Genomic DNA, 23,351 nt, shown 5'->3' on the forward strand with positions numbered 1-23,351 from the left:
CGGCGGGGGGGGGGGGGGGGGGGGCTGCTGCAGTGGGGAGTGGAGGACCCCACCTCCGTACAGGAGGCCTGGCTGACCATCTCTCCAAAAAGATTCTACTCTTCCTCCTTGAACTTGATGAAAGGAGGAGAGTAAGAATGTTTAAGTAAAAGGTTAACCATTTCCCCAAGACCCTGGGCAGGTGAAGAGGAAGAGGGTTTCAGCAGTGACATTACCATGGAGACCAGAGTAGAGGATGTCAGTGAAGATAAGGAGGATCTACTCCACGGAGAGGGAGTGAGGACAGGTCGGACAGCTCCCTGTGGACCCTGAGCTCGGGCTGAGGGCAGCTAGCCTGTTAGAAACACCCATTCCATCAGCGCTTGCATCCGCTGTTGCTCCCTTCCACCCTCTCTTGAGCCGAAGCCGAAAATCTGAATCTGGTTTGACTGTCCAGGCATGTCCTGCCCCAGAGTTAGTCGGCAACATCCCAGAGTGGCATCCCGATGAGAGAACTTTACTGGGATTCTTGATCAAGTTCCACAAATTAGATCTTAAAAGTTTAGGGCTTCCCTGGTGGCGCAGTGGTTGAGAGTCTGCCTGCCGATGCAGGGGACACGGGTTCGTGCCCCGGTCCGGGAAGATCCCACATGCCGCGGAGCGGCTGGGCCCGTGAGCCACGGCCGCTAAGCCTGCACGTCCGGAGCCTGTGCTCCGCAACGGGAGAGGCCGCAAGAGGGAGAGGCCCGCGTACCACAAACAAAACAAAACAAAACAAAAAGTTTACAAAATATTTTTCTTAAGGGATATGCTTCATAAGATACCACACAGAACCAATGACAGAAAAATACATACTCTGACATCTTGGGTCATGCTTTATATTTATAACTTACAAAGAACAGTCAGGTGTATGATCTCGCAACCCCCCTGTTATGGGGGTTGGATACGTAATCTCTGCTCCTTTAGATGAGGAAACGGAGTCTCACAGAGAACAAGAACTTGCCCAGAGGTTCTGGTTTAGAGTCTGGCAGCTGTCCTTCACTTCTACAGACCCAATTAAAATGCAGTGTAACTTAGAGAACCCCTATTTGAAACCCAAAAGATTAGAAAACAAAATGATAAAACGCAGAATAACACATTATTAACCAAATAAGCCTAAGATAATAAAAAACAAAACAAAAAACCCCTAAAACCTTAAAAAAAAACCCTTTATTTCATTAATGTTAAAGCCTTTGTTGCTGTCAAACTACTAAAAGGTTTACTGCCTCAGCGTTTTCCCAAGTCAGCAAGAAAATGAAATAGTTGGTATAAAACTGGGAAAATAATAAAACTCACTTTTGTTTGGATATGAAATTACATATGATTATATACCAAGACTATATTAAACATCCCCTAGATTACAGAGAGTGACAGCTAATGGGTATGGGGTTTTCTTTGGGGGTGATGCAAACGGCCTGAAACTGATTATGGTGATGGTGGCACACATGTGTGATGGTCTAAAAATCATTCAGTTGTATTATTTTAAATGGGCGAACTGTATGGTATGTGCATTATACCTCGATAAAGCTTTAAAATTATTTTCCCCAAGTTAACAGTCTAAACCATTAGTATCAAGGGATAGTAACAAAGTGATAGATTTCTGGAGCTGGCAAGAATAACAAGAATCATACACATACAAATCAACCTTTGCTCATTAGAGGCATAAAATAGTCCAGTATTCTGTAGTATACTGGAACGCCTACAGTGTAAACAGATATGCTAGGTAGATCTAGGATTTAGAAGGTCTAAAAAGCTGATAACCTGGTAAACATCTGTGACCGCTTGGCCATGGACCAAGGAAAACCTTAGAGCCCCGAACCCCACTAAAGCTACCTAAGGCCATCTCTGGGCTGGCCCAGGTAATGCCGCCACTGCAGGGGAAGCTTGGGCAGACCACAGCCACTGCTCACGCTGGGATTAGAGAAAGGCTGAGGCTGCTATTCCACGGGTGAGGACAGGGGCTTCTGCATGCTGCGTGTGAGGGCAGCCATGCCTTGGAATCACACACACAGGCTACTATGAAAGACAATCGGCCCTTTTGGTAAAGAGCTGGTGATTGAAAGAAAAAAAAAAAAAAGCTGAAATTAAAGAAAAGTGACAGGGGCGTAGGAGAAGGAGCATAAGGCATAAAGTAAATTCAACTTCACAGGCCTGCTAACGTGGCCTTGCACGGAAACCCGGAATTCATAGAATGTGAGGGCTGGAGGCCCCTGGGGGTCACGTGATTTTATTATACCAACAAAAATCAAAATAATGGCAGCAGCTACCATCCGTCAAGCTCTGCAGGCTGAGCCTGGGAGGCAGCACGGAACCCACCCTCCCACGGAATCCCGAGTGATGGAGGGGCAGCTAGACGAGCGGAGATGGCAGCCAAGGCCCCACAGGACTTGGGACAGCTTTAGGAATGACAGTCAGCTGGAATCCTAACGAGGTCTCAAACGATACAAGTGGGAATGAATAAAACACACACCACACGTGGCTGTTTCTCCCTTTCCTCAGCACAGTAGGGGCACTTCTTCGCAGTTATGTCAGTATCTCACAACTGCTTCCCACAATTACAGCTGAAAGCGTTTTTAAACAGAAGGCAAAGAGCAACATCTTATTTAATTTCCAAAAAAAAAAAAGAGGCTTTCGGGCTTCCCTGGTGGCGCAGTGGTTGAGGGTCCGCCTGCCGATGCAGGGGACACGGGTTCGTGCCCCGGTCCGGGAGGATCCCACATGCCGCGGAGCGGCTGGGCCCGTGAGCCATGGCCGCTGAGCCTGTGCTCCGCAACGGGAGAGGCCACAACGGTGAGAGGCCCGCATACCGCAAAAAAAAAAAAAAAAAAAAGGCTTTGGGGACTTCCCTGATGGTCCTGTGGTTAAGACTCTGCGCTTCCAGTGCCGGGGCTACGGGTTCGATCCCTGGTGGGGGAACTAACATAACACATGCTGCTCAGCACCGCCCCAAAAAGTTTTCCGCGGAATCATTTAAAAATATATAAAATATGGGCATGCTGGCTAGCTGAAAAGACAACTGTGCTTTTTCGATCCTGGAAGGGAACAACCACCAGGGCTAGACTACAGTGAGTTTTATTAGTTTGGACCTGAATAGAAAACAAACCTGAAACTTAACTGAGGTATAATCTTTGTTGCCACAAAAATAAGCCAAGGCTTTGTCCTGTAAAAGATATAAATATACTCTTACACACATGCTTTGAGCTGCTTCCTCAGCAGAAGGAAGGAATGCATGAGCTGAAGCCCTCCTGTAATCTCTCCCCAGCTCCCCCAGTGGCCTCTGCCGTGCATCCACAGCCCGCCTGATCCAGGTGGGGACAAAGTGATGCTCGTTTGCTGTGTCAGACTTGATTCCTGATAGACGGCTGGCACACGGCCTCCACTATTTGTGTGTGCGAGAGGCCGTGTTTTATAAATAGACTTCAAAGGGAATTTTCCTCTATCAATGTATACGAGGGAAATGCTGGCCTGAACATTTTCCTGCTCTGGTTAGTGCAGGAATCAAGAGGACACAGGGTGCTGGGGGAAGAAGTACAATTTTCCTTATTCTCAACCTGTCTGACCAATTTTTTTTTTCCTTTTCCTATGAGAATGCTCAAATCTGAGAACAGCTGTTCTCTCTTATTTGTTCTCTCTTTAAAAAACAAAGCAAACCCCAAACAAACTCAACGCAGGTTTTAAGCCGAAAATTATCTTCACAGTTCTCTCCATCCTTCCACCTTTTGTCAAAATAAACAAGCAATTTAGAGCCTGCGTTCCACGGCGAGAATTCTGTATGGGCCTTCGTTTAGCAGGGATAACGCGGCTGTGTCAGCACATCCGAGTTTAGAGGAGAAGCGTGGCGGTTTGTGGAATTCCCGGTTGTTACCTTAAGGATTTTCAACGACAGCAGCAGCAACAAAATGTTGTTTTAACCAATTAAAAATTTAAATCAGTGAATCACAAGTATCTGGTGGAAAGGGGCAATTGAAAATTCAAACTGGGTTTCACTCAGCACCAATGCAAGGCAATAAATAAAGCTGGTGCTATTTTAAATAAAATCTGCCCAGCTGCAATTACACTGCAGTTGTGGTGTGAAAGGCTGTGAAAAGGTTAGGGGATTTGATTACTAAGCTAGTTCAGATTACTAAAATCATAGCTTATGTTGGCAAGCCACAGGGGCTGCATACACGAATCCAGCTACTTTTACAATATTTACCCCCTATTTCTGGAGCTCCCATTCCTGGCTGAGGAACAGAAATCCCAGCAGTGCTGTAGGAAGTAGAAATGGGTACACTAGCAGGACTGCTACAGGTTCTATGTCCACGAGGGAAAAAAGGTTTTCACACCAATCTCTCTCACTCTATTTCCCAAGGAGCGACCTATCTTTTACTCTCATCTTGCCAGAAACCTGTAATCTTATCTTCAAAGCTACATGTTATCATATATGCCTTAGCAGCAGTGACGCGTTTACCAAATGAATGTTACCAGATCTGGATGATAAATTCTCTTGGCAGGTTATTCCTTTACTTCAAAATTGGAGTGGCTCTCACTACGGGGTGTTGGGAAATGCGTGGGAGCTTTTGGGTTGTCACTAGGATAGGGGTGGTGGGGGGCGGCGACAGTGGCTATTAGGATGCAGTGGCAGAAGCCAAGGATGTTAAATGTCTTGCAAATAACAGGCACAGTCCTGCCCCAAATGCTAAGATTGTCCTCGTGGAGACACACTGTACCACGATCCATGAGGTCTGAGAGAGTCTGCTGGGCCATCTAATCCAATTCTCAAGGGACTGAATTACCATCACACCACGGGCAAAGTGTAAGTGACAGTCCAGACCATTTGGGTCCAGGTCTCTTCCTTAACACGATACTGCTGTTCTTTCAACTGGGTATACTTGGTGTCTACACTAGAAATGGGAATTTAAAGCATGTGTTCACTCTTGGTCCAAGACCACAGAGCTAGGGCCAGTGACAATCGCCAAAACTCAACCAGCTTTCACATACCATCAGTTCTGAGCAAGTAGCCCAGAGGACAGAAAGACTTGAGTTACGCGCGGTACCCAGACAATCAGATGGGGATATAAGGGAGAGGAAGGAAAACAAACCTTCGGTGGCATCAGAAATAGAAACATGAGGATGCATTTCAGGCTAACCATTGGTCTAGAGATCGCTCAATAGAAAAATACCACTGACTTTTAAAAGAACTCTATGTTACATTAAATGAGCCACCACTGACTCCCCTGTAGAAATGAAGAGTGAACAGAGGAACATAAATATATGCATATGTACTTTTCATTAATCTCATTTTTCTCAGGTTAACACAATACACGGATCCTCTCTCATGCATGATTCAGGGGCACATGGAAGAGCCCTGTGATAAGGAATAACCAACCGTGATAAGATGTTCACAAAAAAGAGCTATCAAATTTACCAAGTCTTTAGTATACCTCCTGATCCACAATTAAAAGAAAGTAATGTAGCACAGAGTATAAAATACTTATCTGATGTAAACAGTAAAAACTAAAATGACACATCAAATAAAAATAAAGATGGGTAATGTCAACACAGATGCAAAAAGAAAGTGACAAAGAAACATCATTTCTAAAAAGATTAGAATTCCTAATAAGGTTACAGCATCCTGAGATGGGAAGCAGTAACATCAAAATCCTAGCTATATGTAGCACTACCTTTTTTATTCCATATATGGTAAATTGTCACAACTGGAGCTTTCCTGGAGTGCTCTGAAGAAAAGGCACCAGTACCAAAGGTGGCCATTAGCCTGTGCCTGTAAGTCACCTGTTCCCCGCCAGCCCCCATGTGCGGAGTCTAGACCAAGCTGAGAAGACCCTCTGGGGACATGCTTCACTGCCAGGAAATTTCTCTGCAAGAACCATGGATACTGGGTAAGGAAATAAAGGAATGAATGCCAGACCTCAGGATGAAAATGGAGCCAAATAAAAGTAGCGACCTTACCCATGTTGTAGTCTTTGTGTTATGGTCAATGAAGAAGGGCCGGCCGTTGGGCGCTATCCTCATTTCCCAGCCGGGCGGCAGGAAGCTCTGTGTGACTTTGTGTTGTGGTTTGGGGGAGTTGTAAGGTGATGGCTGTGGGGACTGTGGATTGGAAAGGGTATCTTTCACAGCCCGACGTATGGGTGAATCCTTGGCACCCTAAGGAATAATAATGAGCATTAGAAGTCTTACCAGGTGCTAGTCCAGAGGGGTCAACATGTACCTGGGGGTCATGGAACACTCCTCTTTGAAGAGGGACAACGGGGAAGCTCCTAAGAAACCTGCTTGGTTTACTTTTAAAATTAATCTAACTGTAAGGTGTTTCTACTGGTTAAACACACAATATGAAGTACGTATAACCACCATCCTTTGACAGCTACTTGGTATGGACCCAAAATACTGTTCTGTAGTGAGCATTATGGCTGGAGACTTTACAGAAGGTGGAGAAGGACATGCCCCTGCTCTTAATGAGCTCACAGTCTAACGACGATGGACTGGCGATCTTCAGAGCAGAAAAGAAAAACCCCTATCAACCGAGACAGCCACCTGGAATTGCATAGTTGTTACCCAGGACATTTACATCACAGTTTGGAGGAGATATCGCCCATTCCCACTTATCAACATCTTCAACCCGGGCATGGAGAAGCCCGCAGCCATCTCTAAGATGCAGTCACGTTTAGAACTGCAAAGCTTTCGTCTCTGGTATTTGTGATGTTAAGGGATGTCCCTAAAACCACACAAACAGGAGGGCGCAAAGCAGATGCCCAGCAGTGACTCAGAGACGCAAACAGGCATCAGAAACCCGGAGGCTGATACAATGGAAGACCTCACGGTCGAAAGGAAAAACAGATCAAAGCAACAGCGATGTTTAAAAACTCAACGTAAGCATTGGTATTTGAACCAATACGAGTTATTATGCGAGTCTCATGAGGTAACAGGCAGTAAGGAGTGAAACACAACACGAATGGAGAAAGTTCTGAAAAGGGGAGCCCATGTCCAGTACAAGCCACCATGGCCTCAGCCCAATGAGAATGGGAATCAGGTGAGTCCAGGGATGGGCAGCATGGAGTGAGAACGCACGAGGACACCCCTCACCACGAACACAGAGACTGATTATCAGAGCGAAGGTGGCTGCAAAACCCAAGTCCCAGTTCAGAGAGAAGAGAGAATGAGGAGAAGCCACAGGATAGACGTGACCCCAGTTAGATGACGTAGCCTTCTCACCTCCAGTGGGGCAGATAAAGTTACTGTTGGCGAACTGAGGCTACGAGGCCGGCGGATCTGAGGCTCGATTAGATGGTTGTTACTGTTTGTGGCGGATCCGGATGCACCGTCTTCTGCAAGCTACGTTGGAGGCAAACACAAGTTAGCTTCGTGTGAGGCTCTCCCTGCGCGCGTGACTGGAGGGTGGACCCAACAACACAGCCAGCGATGATGAGAGGTCTGGCCTGTTTAACGCACGGAGGAAATGACTACGCATAATAATGGGGGGAAGGATGGGGAAACAAAGGAAATAAAAAATGAATCACCGGCCGGCATAAAAACCAGCCTCAGAAAAAAAGGGGGTTCGGAGGGATGCCACCCATTGTAATAAGCGGGCTCTTACTTTGAAAATACCCTTTCATGTCACATTTTTAAAATGGACCATCTAGGGAGAGACTGAGTCAGGGACCAAATTCTTCGTTCGGGCAAATACTATGTTTAAAAGGAATGCATTTGCGAGAAAAATTTTCTTAAACATGGGTTCTTCAGAACAACACGTAAACATCGGGACCATGGGATTCGCGTCCGCTTTGGCTTCTACTGCCTGTGACCATAAGCTGTGTGGCGATCTGCGTACCTGCATGATAGGTCGAGTCCAAGTTGTGGTTCGATTGTTATGATTGACATAGTATGTGCGTCCCTTAGCATCTTTTCTTTCTTCCCAGCCTGAAGGTAGGCCCGGCGTGGTATGTACATAGGCCACTGATGGCTGTTTGTGTAAGAAATCATTATTATTTAGTATCTTGCATTTGTTTTCTGATCAACTTAATAAAGCAATACGTACCCAGAGTTATTTGTGCTAGACAAAGTGAGTTAATTCTAATGGTACCGAAAACATGAGTGCCTGGAAAACAGCAATATGTTTCCAATAGCTTTAAACCTACTGTGAAATGAACTCCCACCCAAGCCACAGGGTCAAAAATCTTACAAAACTCAGTTCCAGGCCATGCAGCCTTCAACATAAAGGGTTGCCGCCAACGTGATCATAAGGAAAGAGAATAATATGACAATTCGTTTTAGTTGCTGCATTTTACTGTCAAACCACGTAGAGCCTAAAAGGTACTTCAAATTATTAAATGTTACCGACTCTGAGAGGGATGCCCTGAATATTGTTTCCTCAATCTAGCTGTCACAGGGATGCTCTCCTAGCTTATTCCTAAGTTCTTCACCAGCTTAGGGCCCTTACACTACGTAGCTTTCGGCACGGGGTGGGGACGGACACACACACACACACACACACACAGAGTCTGCTCTCTACGAGGCCTGCTTTCACGCTAGTGACTGACCAGAATATCTCAACTATTCCAGCCTGGGACGCCACCTGGCAATCTGAGGCCAGAATTCCAAAGAAGCGTGATAACTGAGGCTGTATTTCCCCCCGTCCTCCCATATGGAGTTTGTCTCCTTAAAGGGTGAATGGAGCACAGGTAGCTTCTGGGATTAGAGACATGTGCAGTACAGAGTGACTATGGTTGGATAGTTCAAAGTAGATTGCAACAGGCTTCCTGCGACACGTTTGCTTGTAAGAAGCAGTCTGAGAAATGCAGGCGGGGTGGAGAGCTGCTGGAAAGCAGGGTGTCTCAAAGACTCACGGAGGCAAGGGGATGTTTGCTTGAGGCCAGTGCCGTCCAGGACGTCCTGGACGTCGGGGTGCTGCACATGAGATCTGTAGCTGGGAAAGGGCTGCTACTCTAAGGAAGGGGGTAGGACCAAGAAGCCAACCATGACTACCAAGGCTCTCGGGAGAGCGTAAAAGAAACAAGAGGCCAAACGTTAGAAATAATCTCTTACGTGCGGTTACAAAAGGAAACCACTTCTTTTAGGGTACCGTCTTCCCTAATTAGGATCTTCTGAAACTCCAGACATTTTACCAGATGCAGTTTTCTTGATTAGGCTGAAGATGTCAACCTCTTAGCCCAATCTCTCCTTGTACTCATCCCATCTTTCGTGTTCTCTGCCAACAATGTACCTTGGCAAAGAGGGTCCCCCAGTCCACTGCAAGACCTTGAACTGAAAAGCAAGATCAGGGATGCAGCCATGTAATTTGGGGACTGCAGGCAACGAGGCTTAATATCTTACTTCATGAGCTCAAATAGCACGTTCCAGAGAAAAACAGACCAGGAAGCAGCTGCCTTGATGGTTATTTCTAAAACACATTTACCCAGCAGGGCAAGTGCACTTATCTGAAAGACAACTTTCTGCTAGAACTGCAGCAACTATTTCCTTGGCATTATTCCAGATAAAGTCCCCAAGGCCCCATAATGGCAATTCCAAGACTCCGAGTACATAGAGTCCTGGATCTAGCTGTGGGGATACAACAAGAGTGGAAGAAATATCAACATGCAGACCTGATCCTTCCGTGAGTATTAAAGACAGATGAATCTGTCTACAGCTGAAAGCTCTTTCCACCCTCCTCCTCTCGCTGTGACACCCACACAAAGGAGCTATTTCCAGGCTACTTTTTATCTGGGCACTACAGCAATGGATTCTGCTGACCCAATGGACTCTGTAACCTAAGTTAGTGGTTGATTAGTATTTTTGGCCAAGTACATGCTATCAAGCCTTGACATACTGTCTGTTTATATGAGGACCAAAAATGTTTTGGCTGAATGGAACACTAAATGCTAAATGCTGCTTCTCGGCCTCCCCGTTGAATTATTTTCTGCGGAAAGGCAATTACATGTGCCCTTAGAAAACTCCATTTTGGAAACCTTAAGGATACTTTTACAGTTATAGTATCCCTGGAAAGGATATTTACAAGGAAGCTAATAAACTAAAATAACTGGCATGTGTCACGGATAATCTCAGCACTGAGTTCCAGCAGAGTATTCCAGCAACCAGGTCACTTTCATAGATCCACAGTTAATAGGGCTAATCAGTTTATGGAAAACTAGGAGCGTTGTAGAGAACACTGAATTTGATTAAAATGTTCCTTCTACCTTCTATTGAGAATTGAATTGGCAACCTACGATCTAGTTCCATTTACGCAAGATGGTGTTATTAAGATGGTTCTTTATAGGGTTCTTTCCAAAGGTCCATGAAGAACAGCCTGTGCTGATGATTCCATCTGTGACTCAAAACACCACCTCCCACAGCTGGGGAGGGGGTGGGGCTCGGCTTCTACGAACAGACCATGGCAGGGGCGCAGACCATGGCAGGGGCGCAGCCCTGGAGCCAACGTCAGCCTTCTCCTGCGGTGTGCGTGGAGTGCGTGCGCTTCTGCACACGTGCATTCCTTACCACCTCAAGAACATGTGAATTCATCAGGAGACAAGTTAGAGAACGGCCAGTCAGCTTAATTTAACACTTCACAGCTTTTCATCTGAATTCTACCGCCGTGTTTCACAAAGCCAAGGAGCCATTTAACTGCAGCTTCATGGTGGCTCCATTTATTTCATTAAAATGAAGAACTCAATTACATTGGAGCTGTAAAAGTTTCAAAATGCTTTTAAAGACGATAAATGTTTGGCGCTATCACAGACTCTCCAAGATTCACTCAAATCCTGCCACACTCTTACCTCAGTGTATTATTAGGGTATATATAGCAAAACCCCCAAACTGTGCTATGCTTCTCAGCTTCTCTCACAGAGAGGGCTCATGCTTAGCCAGCTGGAAAGTGGCACCAGTGCGTATTTATTTGTCATACGTCAAAGGGTTGCGGCAGCTCCGCAGAGGAGAATCGGGGCTTGTTCATTATACCGTAGAAATAAAAGCACTACCATGGAAAGAGAGCAACACCAGGATGGTTAATAAAGCCACATGGCGAGCAGTGCCCAGGGGGTGGAGGCTGAATTTCTTCGATGTGGGAAAATTATATAAACTGCGGTGCACTCACATCACTGACTACTATGTAATAATTAGTATGTCCTGAAAAAATGACCACGAGTGAATAATATCAAGCTGATAATTAATACGTATACGAGATCCCACTTGTGTGTGTGTGTGTGTGTGTGTGTGCGCGTGCGCGCGTATGTGCGCACGCGTGCATCCACGTGTATGTTTACGAGAGCACAGAGGAAGGAGTGGGATGGGGAGTCCCAGGGTAGCTTCAGGATGACACAGCACACTTCAGTGTTGCGGCTGACAGGGAGAAGGTGTAAAAGAGGGGAAAACACATGGTAGGAGATGGAACTGGAAAAGCAAAAGTAAAGGCTATTCGTCATGAGGGATGGTGAGGGTGCAAAAGAAATAGACGTGATAATTTCTAATGCAGCCATAAGGTAAGTTTGCTTATTCCAGGCGAAAGATTACCAGGTATGTAGAAAGCATGAGAGTAGATAAAACATTTAGGAAATATTACTACCCAGTCATTGAAAATAGAAAACAAAACCAAATTCCTAATTTTAATTCATTGCTGGGGGAGGGAGAGAGCACAGGCAAGAAGAAAAGCACAGTGGCAGGGCCACGGGGAGCTCATTCACATGGATCACTTCGTCCTGCCAGGAGATTCTGACCATGGATCCCAGGACGATCATAATTCAGTTTACCCCGTCATTTAATATCATCAGCTCTCGCAACACGCCAACACTCACATCAGGTTCCAAGGCCAACAAAATGCAAAAATGATAGTAGATGCTCATCAGCCCTGCACTCTATTAAAATCATTTCATGAAGTGATCTTGTCCGCCTCGCAGCTCTACTCCCATGGAAATTACTAGCGCACAATAGGAAATATACGAGTTTATCTGAACTTTCTTGAATTCTACGGGAGGCTGAGCCTGGCCCACCCAACACATGCCCTTCACTGCAGCTCAATACTTTAAACTGGGCTGATTTTTGCGGACTGCCACTTTGATTTTCCAGTGTACGAGGCTGAGCAGTAAATTCTAACAATATAACCAAATTGTTCCTTTAAATCAACATCCTACAGGAGTCAGCAATCGTATATGTATTTAAAGGTGTTCTCGAGTAATAAGCAGTTACAACAAACATACAAAGTTAAAACAGTAAGGAAAATTCTTCAAATAGCTACAGCAGCTCCAAGCATAAACTATCAACTAGCCTGTCTTTAGGGATCAAGGAGAAAACAGGCAACTTAGTACACAGTCATCCAAGTTACCCACAAACATGAATAGTAGAAATTACTTAAAATAATGAGTAATAAGAGTAACAGATACTTGGCTTAAAAACACCATTTTTCTAGATCTTTTCAATTTCTTAATTATACTCTTTCCTCTCTCCTCCTAAATTATATGAACACTTGTTCATACCTGTGAACCTGTGAGTAGGGGCCCCTGGTAGCAGAGAAAGGTCACTGGTTCACGCTTGTGATACAAAAAATCTAACCCAGCCTTTGAAACGTGGTACGGGAAATGTATAACTGAAAATTCACATGTATAATTGCATGCAATTCCTGTGGCTTCCTTGATTCTCCTCCAACCAAAATATTTTACCCAAGTCTTCTAAACACATGGGAAAAGCTTATCAGGAGTACAAACACTAAAAGGCAGAAACAGACTCTAAATGATCAGATTAAAATGCACTTTAAACAAAGCTTGACAGTATTCCTCATAAAACTATACGGGACTAAAAATCAATTCGTTTTACCCAGTACCTTCAAACAATGTGAAAGTGAGAGGTTTAAAATAAGAAGCATGCAGCTCCGTGGCACATAAGAAGCTGCTCTGATCAAAAAAAGAAGAAAAAAGTGTATATTCACCATTACCCAAAATATTAAAACCAACCCCCAGTTTGGCCATTCATGTCTGAACGAGGGTATCATTACCGTTGGCGCCTCACCACCCGTGACAGTTGATGAACGTGCTCTCCCAGCTGGGGCACTGGGCTGTTAAATGATAATTTACATCAGTGAAACGCATTTTGGGAGCCCACCCATTGCTTATTGAATCAGGAATCAGTGCTGGTGCAGCCAGTAAGGCAGGTGACATGAATCAAAATCTGTGCAATCCACCCGGTCCAAATAAAGTTGAGCAACCACTGATGACCAGAAGGAAAAGAGGAACACGATGACCCTCCCATCCAGAGAAGGCTCAGGTTGCAGCCCTGACCTGGGTAAACGATGAATTGACAACCTCAACAATGTGAGATGTCTTATGGAAAAAAAATGGAAAGCACCACTATCGTGCCCCCACTGTTAAATAATGAGCAGATTATTAAATCTGTCAAACTCAGAAATTCAAGTAAGAGGCCACTGGTGATCAGTGAGTTCACAGCTTCACGGAGCACAAGGAAAGAGGAAAGAATCATCAGTTTTCAGGGAAGTGAGCTCTTTTGGCCAATAAAACTGACACTGATTTTGGAAAAGGAGAGAAAGCACCATTAATTCATCAAGGAAAATTACAGCGCCATCTGAAGAGTATCCCACTAGTCCATCACAGCTGACTGTTCTGTTTTGGGGGAGGCCTGAAAGGATCCCAGAAAGGATGCTCTTGTCAAGCTTCTGACCTACCAGCCCTTTCCATGTATGTCACAACTGCATCTACTATGTTGATTACTCAGTTGACTAATGTACTATTCATTCTGTAAACATAAAAGACTTAAAGCCTAGGCAAAAAAAGATTCTTTGAAGTTGAGCAAAAATGTACACAATGGGGAAGACACTATGATTGCAAAAACTGTTAAGTGCAATCTTTCTTTCCCTTCTTCAACTTTATATGCAATAAACAATGATCATTTCATTGCAAACAATTTCATATGCAATAAACAAGCGCTACCAATGATCAAGGATTTGTCGTAATACAAATTTACATAAAATTTACTTTTAATGTGTTTATTAAACATCTCCCAAAGCAGTTCTGGCCTGCTTTCCAATCAGAATATTCCTTTTTATTTATGTGCTATGTTATTAAATACCCTTTACACTTCTATATTTCCTGCTAGTTATGAAAACTGTGGGAAAGTGGGAACAAATTATAGCCAACTCTTGAGTCAGTAGAGCCGGCTTTAAAGAGAAGGGACAGAGCTTTGTGGGTTAAGAGCTTAGGCCATTAGTAATGGAAAGGACTTCTTGCTGCCCACCCAGAAGAGTTCTTCCTATGTTCTTGAGATACAGGTCACTCAAACACAGCTTCAGGGACCAAATGAAGTTTTTAAAACAAGGAATTGTTAATGTTTAGGTCAAGTAAGCACATCAGAATTGGTATTAATTTGGATGGAAAAGCAAAACAATGGAGTTTTTAGCATTTCAGAGACTTTGGTGACAAGGACAACAACTCTTCGTATTGGAAATTCACTCTCCTTGGGCAATTTGCTAGGACATTTTAATGTCTTACGTATACGGTAAATGGATTGGCACAGGAAAAACTCTTCCTCAGTAGCCCAGATGATTTTAAATAAAAGCCCAAAGAGCCAATTCACGGCTGGAAATGAGCATGGGTTACCGGTGGCAGATGAGCCTGCTCTGCGACTGCGTCGGTGACACTGCAGGACCTCAACCTCGAGGAAGGCTCTCTCTGCTGAAGGGGAGGAAAGGACGCGGAGCATCAGGGACACATATTCTGAGAAACGAGTTTCACTGGATTAAAAAATATATCACTCAAGCCTAGTCACTGCTCTTTAATATTAGAAGGTATAATTAAATGAAACACCATCTTTTCGGGGTAATGCGAGTAATCTTTTAAGGAGTCAAGTATCTTCCACTGTCACTTTCAAGTGTCTTAAGCAGATGGGATAGAAATAACGTTAAACATAAGAGGCCAAAACAGGAAAGGGGGCTCCACAGATGACATCTGAGTGCTGCTCTAATAATGGAAAAGAGAAGCTAGAAGTCCTGAATTCTGCTTTGAGATGCAACCTCTGGGTAAATTCTAGTGGAACGAATAGAGGAAGAGATACTGACATGCAGTTATTAAACATTTATTGACTACTGTGACCAATGACAAAGAATCAGTTGGATTCTATTTTCAGGGGAACTCAAATATAGTCTTCGGCTACTTCTGAAGGGTTAGGTATTTACAGCTTCAGCTTCTGAATGGAGTTCAGAAGTTGTACAGAACAGGAATGAAGGAAAATAGGTACGGTTAAACTAAAAAAGAAAAATCTGTAGAGTGCAATGTATAATATGTTCCTCTCACTTGTTTGTATTAATCTATATGGTTAAAAAAAAAAAAAAAAAGGACCACAGGTCAGCAGCAGGTCACACACACACAAGGCAGGGGTCTAATTAGCAACAGGTCTGTACATGGGACAAATCTGTAGCATCTCCTCGCTTTTAATATTTTGCAATCAGGAAAATGGGGTAAGGTCAAAGACAGACCCTGCAGCAGTAAATGGGAAGCTTTTCAAGTCTTTTCACAACGCTTAGCATGAAGGATTCATCCTTTAGTAAAAGTTCATGCTGTTGTCCTTGAATACAGAGTGACCTTGACAAGCAAAACTGGAGAAGAACCCCCTACTCCCCTACTCCTCTCTTTCCTAGGCACTGTTATTTAATAGTTGAACCAGACTCAACATGAACTTAACATAACTCCGACACTTGCACTTGGATCTTAAAGGTATTTTATGAACCTAGAATGATTAATGCAGAAGCTCCCTATACAAATAATAAGAGATGATAGCTTAATATCAGCGCTGCCTAAAACGATGGCTTTTCACTTGGTAGACTAAAGGTGCACCACCGCTACGCTTCCGGCAGTACTTCCTTCCTTTTATAATGTTTAAAATATACGGCTTCCTTGCTTATGTTGTTTCCGTAGCAACAGTTTTATCAATTCAAATATCCCACATATGCAAACTCTTTTTTTCCCTGCCTCTTCAGTACTAAACTTTCGTCTCAGTGATATTTCTCTTTCTGAAGAACATAGAATTTTAATACAAAAGCACATTAACTGAGTAATCAGTGCAACTCATGATACGGGCCAATGGTGTCTTTTAAAACAAAAATACATAACTGAAGGAGTAACAATTTTGTGAGTACTTACTGGCTTTTACATTTTATGTAGTCCTCCTATTCATTTACATTTGATATGGCTGTAATGATGACTATTTTTCTAGGATGCCATTTGCAGCAGAGGGACTACCATCGTTTACTACAGTACATCTGTAGGTTCAATTTCTCAAGAGACACTGAGACTGCATTGCTTCTCAGTTTTATGCATGAGCAGGAACTTTCTGTGGGCTTTTTCTGCAAAGCTTTGTGTTCTCAGACACAGGTCTTCATGGCTGATTCTGTCGGTCTCATTGGGGCTTAGCCCCACCTGAAGCGTCTACAATGAATTTCCCTGATGGTTAAGAACCCAAGTTCAAATGCTACCCTGGTGACAGTGTCACAATTTCACAACCTTTCTCAAGGATTGGTACTCTGGGACTTGGGAGATGTCTATCTATCTCCTGTTCTAACCTTGTCTTGGATGGGTCACTTAAAATCACGTCTTCATCTGTGAAACGAGAATGGTAAAGCACACAGAGTATGACGTAAGAGGATTAACCTGGAGACCCAATGTCTCCCAGGTCCCAGTGCGAACACCACCTTTATGACAAAGGTACTCTTTATGAACCTTTGGCTGGGAAAAGAAATTCTACAAGGTTAAAGCTGATGAAACACAAGTCATAGATTTGAGTTTTTTTATGCATCAAGAAAGATTTTCACTATTACTTACAATCAAAGAACCAAACTGCTCCCCGTTGGAGTCCGGAGTGATCTGAAGCCGTCTGCTCAGTTCCTCAGACAGCTCCTGGGGGCTGGTCCGAGACACAGGCGAGGCTGGTGGTGGAGGCAGCACCAGGCTGAGGGAGTCTCCACTGATGCTCACTTCTTCCGAAATGGTCTCCCAAGGCTACCAAGGAACAAGACGCTGTGGAAACTGCTAGGACGAGGGACCCTCTCGTTCCCCGCCCCAGTAATAACCCTTATGATAACTGTAATTCACATTTACTGAGCACTCAGGAGGCACACAATATTCTCAGGATCCATAAGGAAATAAAGACTACTACCCTGATCAACAGATGCGGACACTGACGCAGAGGGAATAACTTGCTTAAGGTAACAGAGCTAGGAAGTGGTGGGGTCAGGACTTGAGCCAAGGAAGCCTGGTCCCAGGGGCCGTGCTCTTAGTCCCTTTGTAATAGCGCCTCTCTGAGCAGTGCTTTGCTTCTAGCACTTGAAACTACCTGCATGGGTTAAAAAAATACTCTCAGGCATTTGTTTATGATTTTCGTGAACTTTCTTTGACTCTAACCGTTGAGGATTCACAATGAAAACAGCAGAGATGCTATAAGCTGTAAGTAAGCCCTGGTATGAAGTAACTCTCAGTGAATTTATTACAGCATCATTCATGTTGCTTTTCTAATTTTGATCACTGGAACATTTTGTGAATGATCTTCCTAATGCAATGTTTAAAAAGAATGGATTTCTAATAAGTAAACAGAGTTGTTAAGGCAGCATGGAAGTTACGGTTTGCTGCCTTGCTAATTTGCTGTTCAATTTATATACATTCTTCCACAGTAATTTACCATAAGCATTTAAGGGTAAACTTATGAACATTTCTATTCACCCAAATTTCTATTTTCTTGGTAACAAACCTCTTTCGCTATGTCAAAACTACTCGGTAAAAACTTGTATTTGGTACCCAAACAAGTTACAGGGCTACTTCAACTGCTCAAAGATGATACCCATGTTGCCATTTAACAAGAGATGGTTAGACTCTGGGGAAAAATAAAGGATAAAGTGAAAACATCTTAAGATTTCCATGCTAAAAATAATGTCATTGCCTTTTGTAGCAATGGAAACTATGTGTACTCGTCAAAGATGGCTTTTGTAAGTACTTTCTAAGTTAATAAATATCTCGATGGTCATCAATCAGCCACGAGACCATGAGCCTTCCTTTTTACACAGATTTACTGAGACAAGAAATTACGACATAGGATCAACCTGGAGAACACGGAAAGGAGGAGCTCCAAGGAGTGTGCCGGCAGAGCGGGAAGTCCTACCTCAGGGCCGTCCCCGCCCTCGCTGGGCTCCAGCTCCAGATCCTCGCTGATGTGTCTGCGTGAGCGGAAGCGCCGATGCGCTGCCTCCTGGTTGATCTGCCGGATGTTGCTGTCGGACTCGGAGGACACATCCCTGGGAGCGCGGGGTGAGGGTGGGAGTCAGGAGAACCGGTACTGACACCTGGCCCTTCAACACCAGCCAACACCCACCAAGGGCCTGACGCCTAATACAGTGTCACTGCTCTCTCGCGTTAACACTGACGATCAGCTGGCCGTTCAGAGAATCTGCCACCATCTCTTGGCTGAAGCATTCTCCTAGGTCCCTTTCATTGAAATACACTCTTTAAATGCATCTGTCCCAATATTTCTGAGTATCTTTCAGGCATATACTGCAGCATGTACTTTAGTGTTTAAGAAAGAAGAGAAATCAAAGTCCTCCATCCATCTGCCCCAGTGACAAGGGAGGCCTCTTGAAGGAGAGGTGACAGGTAAGCTCACACTCATGGCCAGTCCGTGGTGACCCCTCTCTAGGAGTCCAGCAATGACAGGGCCACAACTTTTGGTCACCAACAATTAACCAATGAGTACAAATAGTATAAACTCAAAGCTGGGGTCTGGGGGGAAATGCTCCTGACCCAGCGTGAACTTTTCCGGCCTCTGAGGGTCTCGTTTTGACAGACTCTCAGATGCGTGACACTGCATTTCTCCCCATTCAACTCCTTTTTAAAATCCACAAACATCAGGCAATAACCTCCCAAATCAACTTGCATGTGAGGAATGCTGCAACTTCATAGTCTCTTTTTTTGGGGAGGGGTGGCGGGGGGGGGCATCATGTAACTCTCTTAATTCAGGATGTGAAAAGCATTGAGTCAATCTTGAAAACTTTTGCACTAAATTACAGGCAATTCTCCTTTAGGAGAAATACTACTTGGAGACTTTTAGAGTAGAAGTTTAAAGGTCAAAATTTTTTCAGAGAAAACCCTTACAGACTCTTTCAATAAGACGCCATATTCAGTTAAAAAATGACGCTGCAGGGCTTCCCTGGTGGCGCAGTGGTTGAGAGTCTGCCTGCCGATGCAGGGGACACGGGTTCGTGCTCCGGTCCGGGAAGATCCCACATGCCGCGGAGCGGCTGGGCCCGTGAGCCATGGCCGCTGAGCCTGCGCGTCCGGAGCCTGTGCTCCGCAAAGGGAGAGGCCACAGCAGTGAGAGGCCCACGTACCGCAAAAAAAAAAAAAGACGCTGCAAATTAATATTTCAAAATATTTGAAAACATTATTTCAGACTAAATGAAATCCAGTATTAATCAAGGACCCTCATTATAGACTCTTCCTAAAACATAGGTTTTAAAACATTCTAATGACTCTCAAGCTAACTTATACTATTTTCCTATATTCCCCCCAAAGAACATGCTGGGCCCCTGTAACAGTGAACAGTCTGCAATAAGCAGTGCTGTTTGCAAATAAACAGGTGACTCTTTAACGCCAGTTTCCAGGAGAGTCTGAATATTTCCACCAAAAATCTTTACATTTTTTAGCTTTACTGGTAAAGGGACAGTATGAAGGTTAGCTTTCTTTAATCCACATTAAAATAAAAACTCTTGTTATTAAGATCTGAATGAAGTTTTACTGCCCAATATACAAATTTTTAAAACCTAACAGAAATATACATTTTGCGTACTTTCTAGCTGTATTAAACTATAACTGGACTAAAAATAGTATGTTAATAGTATGTTAAGCAGGACTCCTCAGAAAAAAATCGCATAAGGCCATAGAGAAACTAATTAAAATCAAGGGACACACAAGTATACTAACACAATTTCTGAAACCACCAAAACAGGATGATAAAAAATAACACTCTCTTGGATATGTTAGAAAATATAATATTGTCTTTGTGATTTTATACTGCTGCCGTGATTTTTATAGGACATTCAATTCAATTTCACTTTATAATGACTGGCCTTACTTTAAAATATTGTATATAGAAAAATTTCATCAAAATTTTAAATCTTCACTTGAAATGTCAGGTGTCACTTAGTCAATACCGAATGTGTGTTCCAGGTTATAACACACACTTGAATTTTTACAGGGATTTCGGAGAGGTTGAAAAGAATAAGGCTTTAATATTGCTATGTTTGCATTTTCTATCTCTCAGAAGTATATAAAAATTCCATTATTCTGGAAGGACTTATTTTTTTTAAAGGGGCATTTAAAATCAATTATGCTAATCCTCCTTATCCAACATGCTTGAATAATCAGTAATCAGTGCGAACCAGAAACAACTAAATAGCATAAAGAAGAAAGATATCTCTGATTCTGAAATTCCAACCCTGGGCTTTTTTATGGTCTTTAGTGATAAAATGAAAATGTTCATACAAGGGAGGTCTTTTGCCCTTAAATAAGCAATTGAACAAGAGGGCTGTTGAAACTGACAGGAAGTTTAAACGGTCACTAATAGGAAGATGAACATTTAAAAATATGTCTGAGCTGGCAAATTAAAACAGAAACATGATTTTATTAGAGGCAGGGAAAAAATTTAAGAAGTGGCCATTTCAATTTTCTTCAGTCATTAATTTCACATATATATTCTTCATTTGACTTTCATGGGAAACATACAAATTAATAAAGAGAAGAAAACCCATAAATTTATCAAATTCAGTGCCAATTAAGATCAGTGTGTCTGATCACTTACATTCATATACATCAGTGACTAATGATGACCGGAGTCATTAAGATATGATTAAATTACTGCTAAGATGGGAGACTGCCAAAGTGGTTTAGAAAGAGGAGTACTGAAAAGAGTTTAAGTGTTTTGAGTCTAACAAGTTCATCTATAGTCTTAATGCAATTCCTTCATGATTTTAAACTTGCGCTTTTAACAGTAAAATGTTTACAGTTTACATTTAAATAGGATAAGGACTATTCTAAAATTAGAGGCATTCTAAAGGCCACTGTCTGACCTGAGAGGGCTGGGGAGTGTTCTGTAGCCGCCTTCCATCTGAGAGCTCTGCATCCAGGCCTGGACAGTTCACTAAACCACGTGCCTGTACCCACTTTCAGAAGTGACTCATCTGTAGTCATTCGTTCAATTAAAAGCTCCTACCTTGTGCCAGGTGCTAGGGGTTGATCTGTGAGTAGGAAACCACAGTCCCTGCTCATACAGGCAGTAAGAGTATTATGCGCTCTGTGTCCTGACAGGGAGGCACAGGGCTCTCAGAGAGAGACCGGGGACAGAAGACGTCCGGTGCTCCCAGAGGAAGGGATAGTAGGGTGACATCGGAACGTTACCTTACCAGGGGAAGGGGCACGTTCTGGCTTTATTTTTTTTGCGGGGGGGATTGGGGGTTAGCACATCCATGGGGCCAAGAAGAAGAGAAAGTAATCAGAAAGCAGCTATGCATGCATGATCAGACCGCTCTACGTTTCTGACTGTGGCTGGCAAGAGGCAGGGTGAGGAGGGCCCTGTAAGAACAGCCTGAGGGCAACGGGATGTCAATGAGGACTTTTCAGGGGCTGAAGTCTGGAGTGCAAGTCTGTAGCAAACCGGTTAAGAAATGAGAGTCTCCACTGCAGTCTTAATTCTCTGCACAGCGTGTGATCGTCACTTCTCATCTGACTTCCTCAGATGTAGCCTTTTAGTAAAGACCCTTCTTTTTTTTTTTTTTTTTTTTTTTTTTTTTTTTTTTGCGGTACGCGGGCCTCTCACTGTTGTGGCCTCTCCCGTGGCGGAGCACAGGCTCCGGACGCGCAGGCTCAGCGGCCATGGCTCACGGGCCCAGCCGCTCCGCAGCATGTGGGATCCTCCCGGACCGGGTCACGAACCCGTGTCCCCTGCATCGGCAGGCGGACTCTCAACCACTGCGCCACCAGGGAAGCCCATAAAGACCCTTCTTAGCATCCATTCCCCCCCAACCCAAACTTGCAGTATTCTGTGAAAACTGAGTTACACAAAAAATCATTTTTGAATTAAAACAACACATTAAAATAACCTGGAGGGCTTGAGGGCTTCTGGTCAAGCCAAATAAAGTTAAGGAAAAACACCCCCAAATTCTCAAACAGTTCAGACGGGATGAGGAGGTTATTGTGAAAACCGAATCTTTTTCCTCATCTAACTTTTCTCTTGCTTTCTAGAAGTCATGCTTGGTGGAAAGGAGGTACCTGGCAGGTCCCACCCGGAGCTCTGCAGACGTCCTTCCTGGCTCAGCTGCCTCACTGATGTGGACCACCATGCCACTGATTTCTCCCTAAACTACAGGTGAACATGAACTCGGAAGAACCACAGTTTCCCTACTGATGAGCCAGCATTTATACAAGAGAGAGCTTGTATAAATTCCCTCATTAGAGTTTTCACAACTCTGTGAGGCAGAGAAAGTAGCAATTGTCCCCAGTTCCCTCCTAAATACAGACTTCGGCTGCATAATTATTAATGAAAGTGAACCTTTTTCTGTATATGTACTGGCCATCAGTCTTTCTTTGAGAGCTGCTAGTAGTCACTTTTCTACAGAGGTCATGACACTGTGGTCCCCAGAGAGTGCTGTTTTCAGGTATTCCTTTCCTATGACCTTTAGCAAAGGTAGATAAAGGTACTTGGCTTAGGGTACTGCTACCAAGATTCTTCTGATCACTACACGTAACCAAGCCCAAGGTGGTTACTTTGTTTATTTTAAACTACAAATAACTAGAGTAGTCAAATGGCTTACAACAGTTTTAACAGCTATGGTCATTAATCAAAGGGAAATAGTAAAATAATAATAATAATAAATTAATTAATTAATTAAAGGAATCAACTAAACCATTTCCATTTATATTTCTGTGGGAAAAAATTACAACAAAAAAGAGTTCAACATCATCTGGATGTTGGGATATTTATGCTGTCCTGGGAACAAGGAACTGATGCACACACCGTGTGGTCCAAAGCTGACCAAGGACGGCTGATATTCACGAGAACCCACGTAGGGGCTTAGGAAGGATTGGCTATTCACTGCTGCAGATTCTGCTTTTTCTCTAAACCAAACAAAATCTAGACTATACTTCTTGGCCACCTTTCCCACCTATGCAGGTCATCTTTGCAATCTCTAAAGATAAAAGGGTTACTGACAACACCATCCATCCCATTGCTGATACCCGCTAAAAACCATCATTAGCAAATTTCCTTCAGAGTCTGGGTTAAAGAGAAAATTATCTCACCTCATATAC

At 43.6% G+C, this 23,351-nt stretch overlaps 1 protein-coding gene across 8 annotated transcripts in view; it reads right to left on the minus strand.

The window, feature by feature from the left end:
* The window catches only part of NEDD4L (NEDD4 like E3 ubiquitin protein ligase), a 338,971-nt gene that overhangs the window by 52,071 nt on the left and 263,549 nt on the right, over positions 1-23,351 (minus strand). For 5 of the 8 annotated variants that reach the window (XM_032654292.1, XM_032654297.1, XM_032654294.1 and 2 more), the window contains 7 exons: positions 18,157-18,289; positions 16,827-17,003; positions 14,610-14,684; positions 12,995-13,054; positions 7,847-7,978; positions 7,231-7,350; positions 5,968-6,165 (listed from right to left, as the gene is read on the minus strand). In XM_032654292.1, coding sequence (XP_032510183.1) covers positions 5,968-6,165; positions 7,231-7,350; positions 7,847-7,978; positions 12,995-13,054; positions 14,610-14,684; positions 16,827-17,003; positions 18,157-18,289 — 895 coding nt within the window. The remainder of the gene's footprint in view (positions 1-5,967; positions 6,166-7,230; positions 7,351-7,846; positions 7,979-12,994; positions 13,055-14,609; positions 14,685-16,826; positions 17,004-18,156; positions 18,290-23,351) is intronic. The other 3 variants (XM_032654293.1, XM_032654299.1, XM_032654296.1) reach the window with 2 other exon arrangements.

This window comes from Phocoena sinus, chromosome 14, assembly GCF_008692025.1.
Source record: "Phocoena sinus isolate mPhoSin1 chromosome 14, mPhoSin1.pri, whole genome shotgun sequence".
In the NCBI taxonomy this organism is placed as follows: Eukaryota; Metazoa; Chordata; class Mammalia; order Artiodactyla; family Phocoenidae; genus Phocoena; species Phocoena sinus.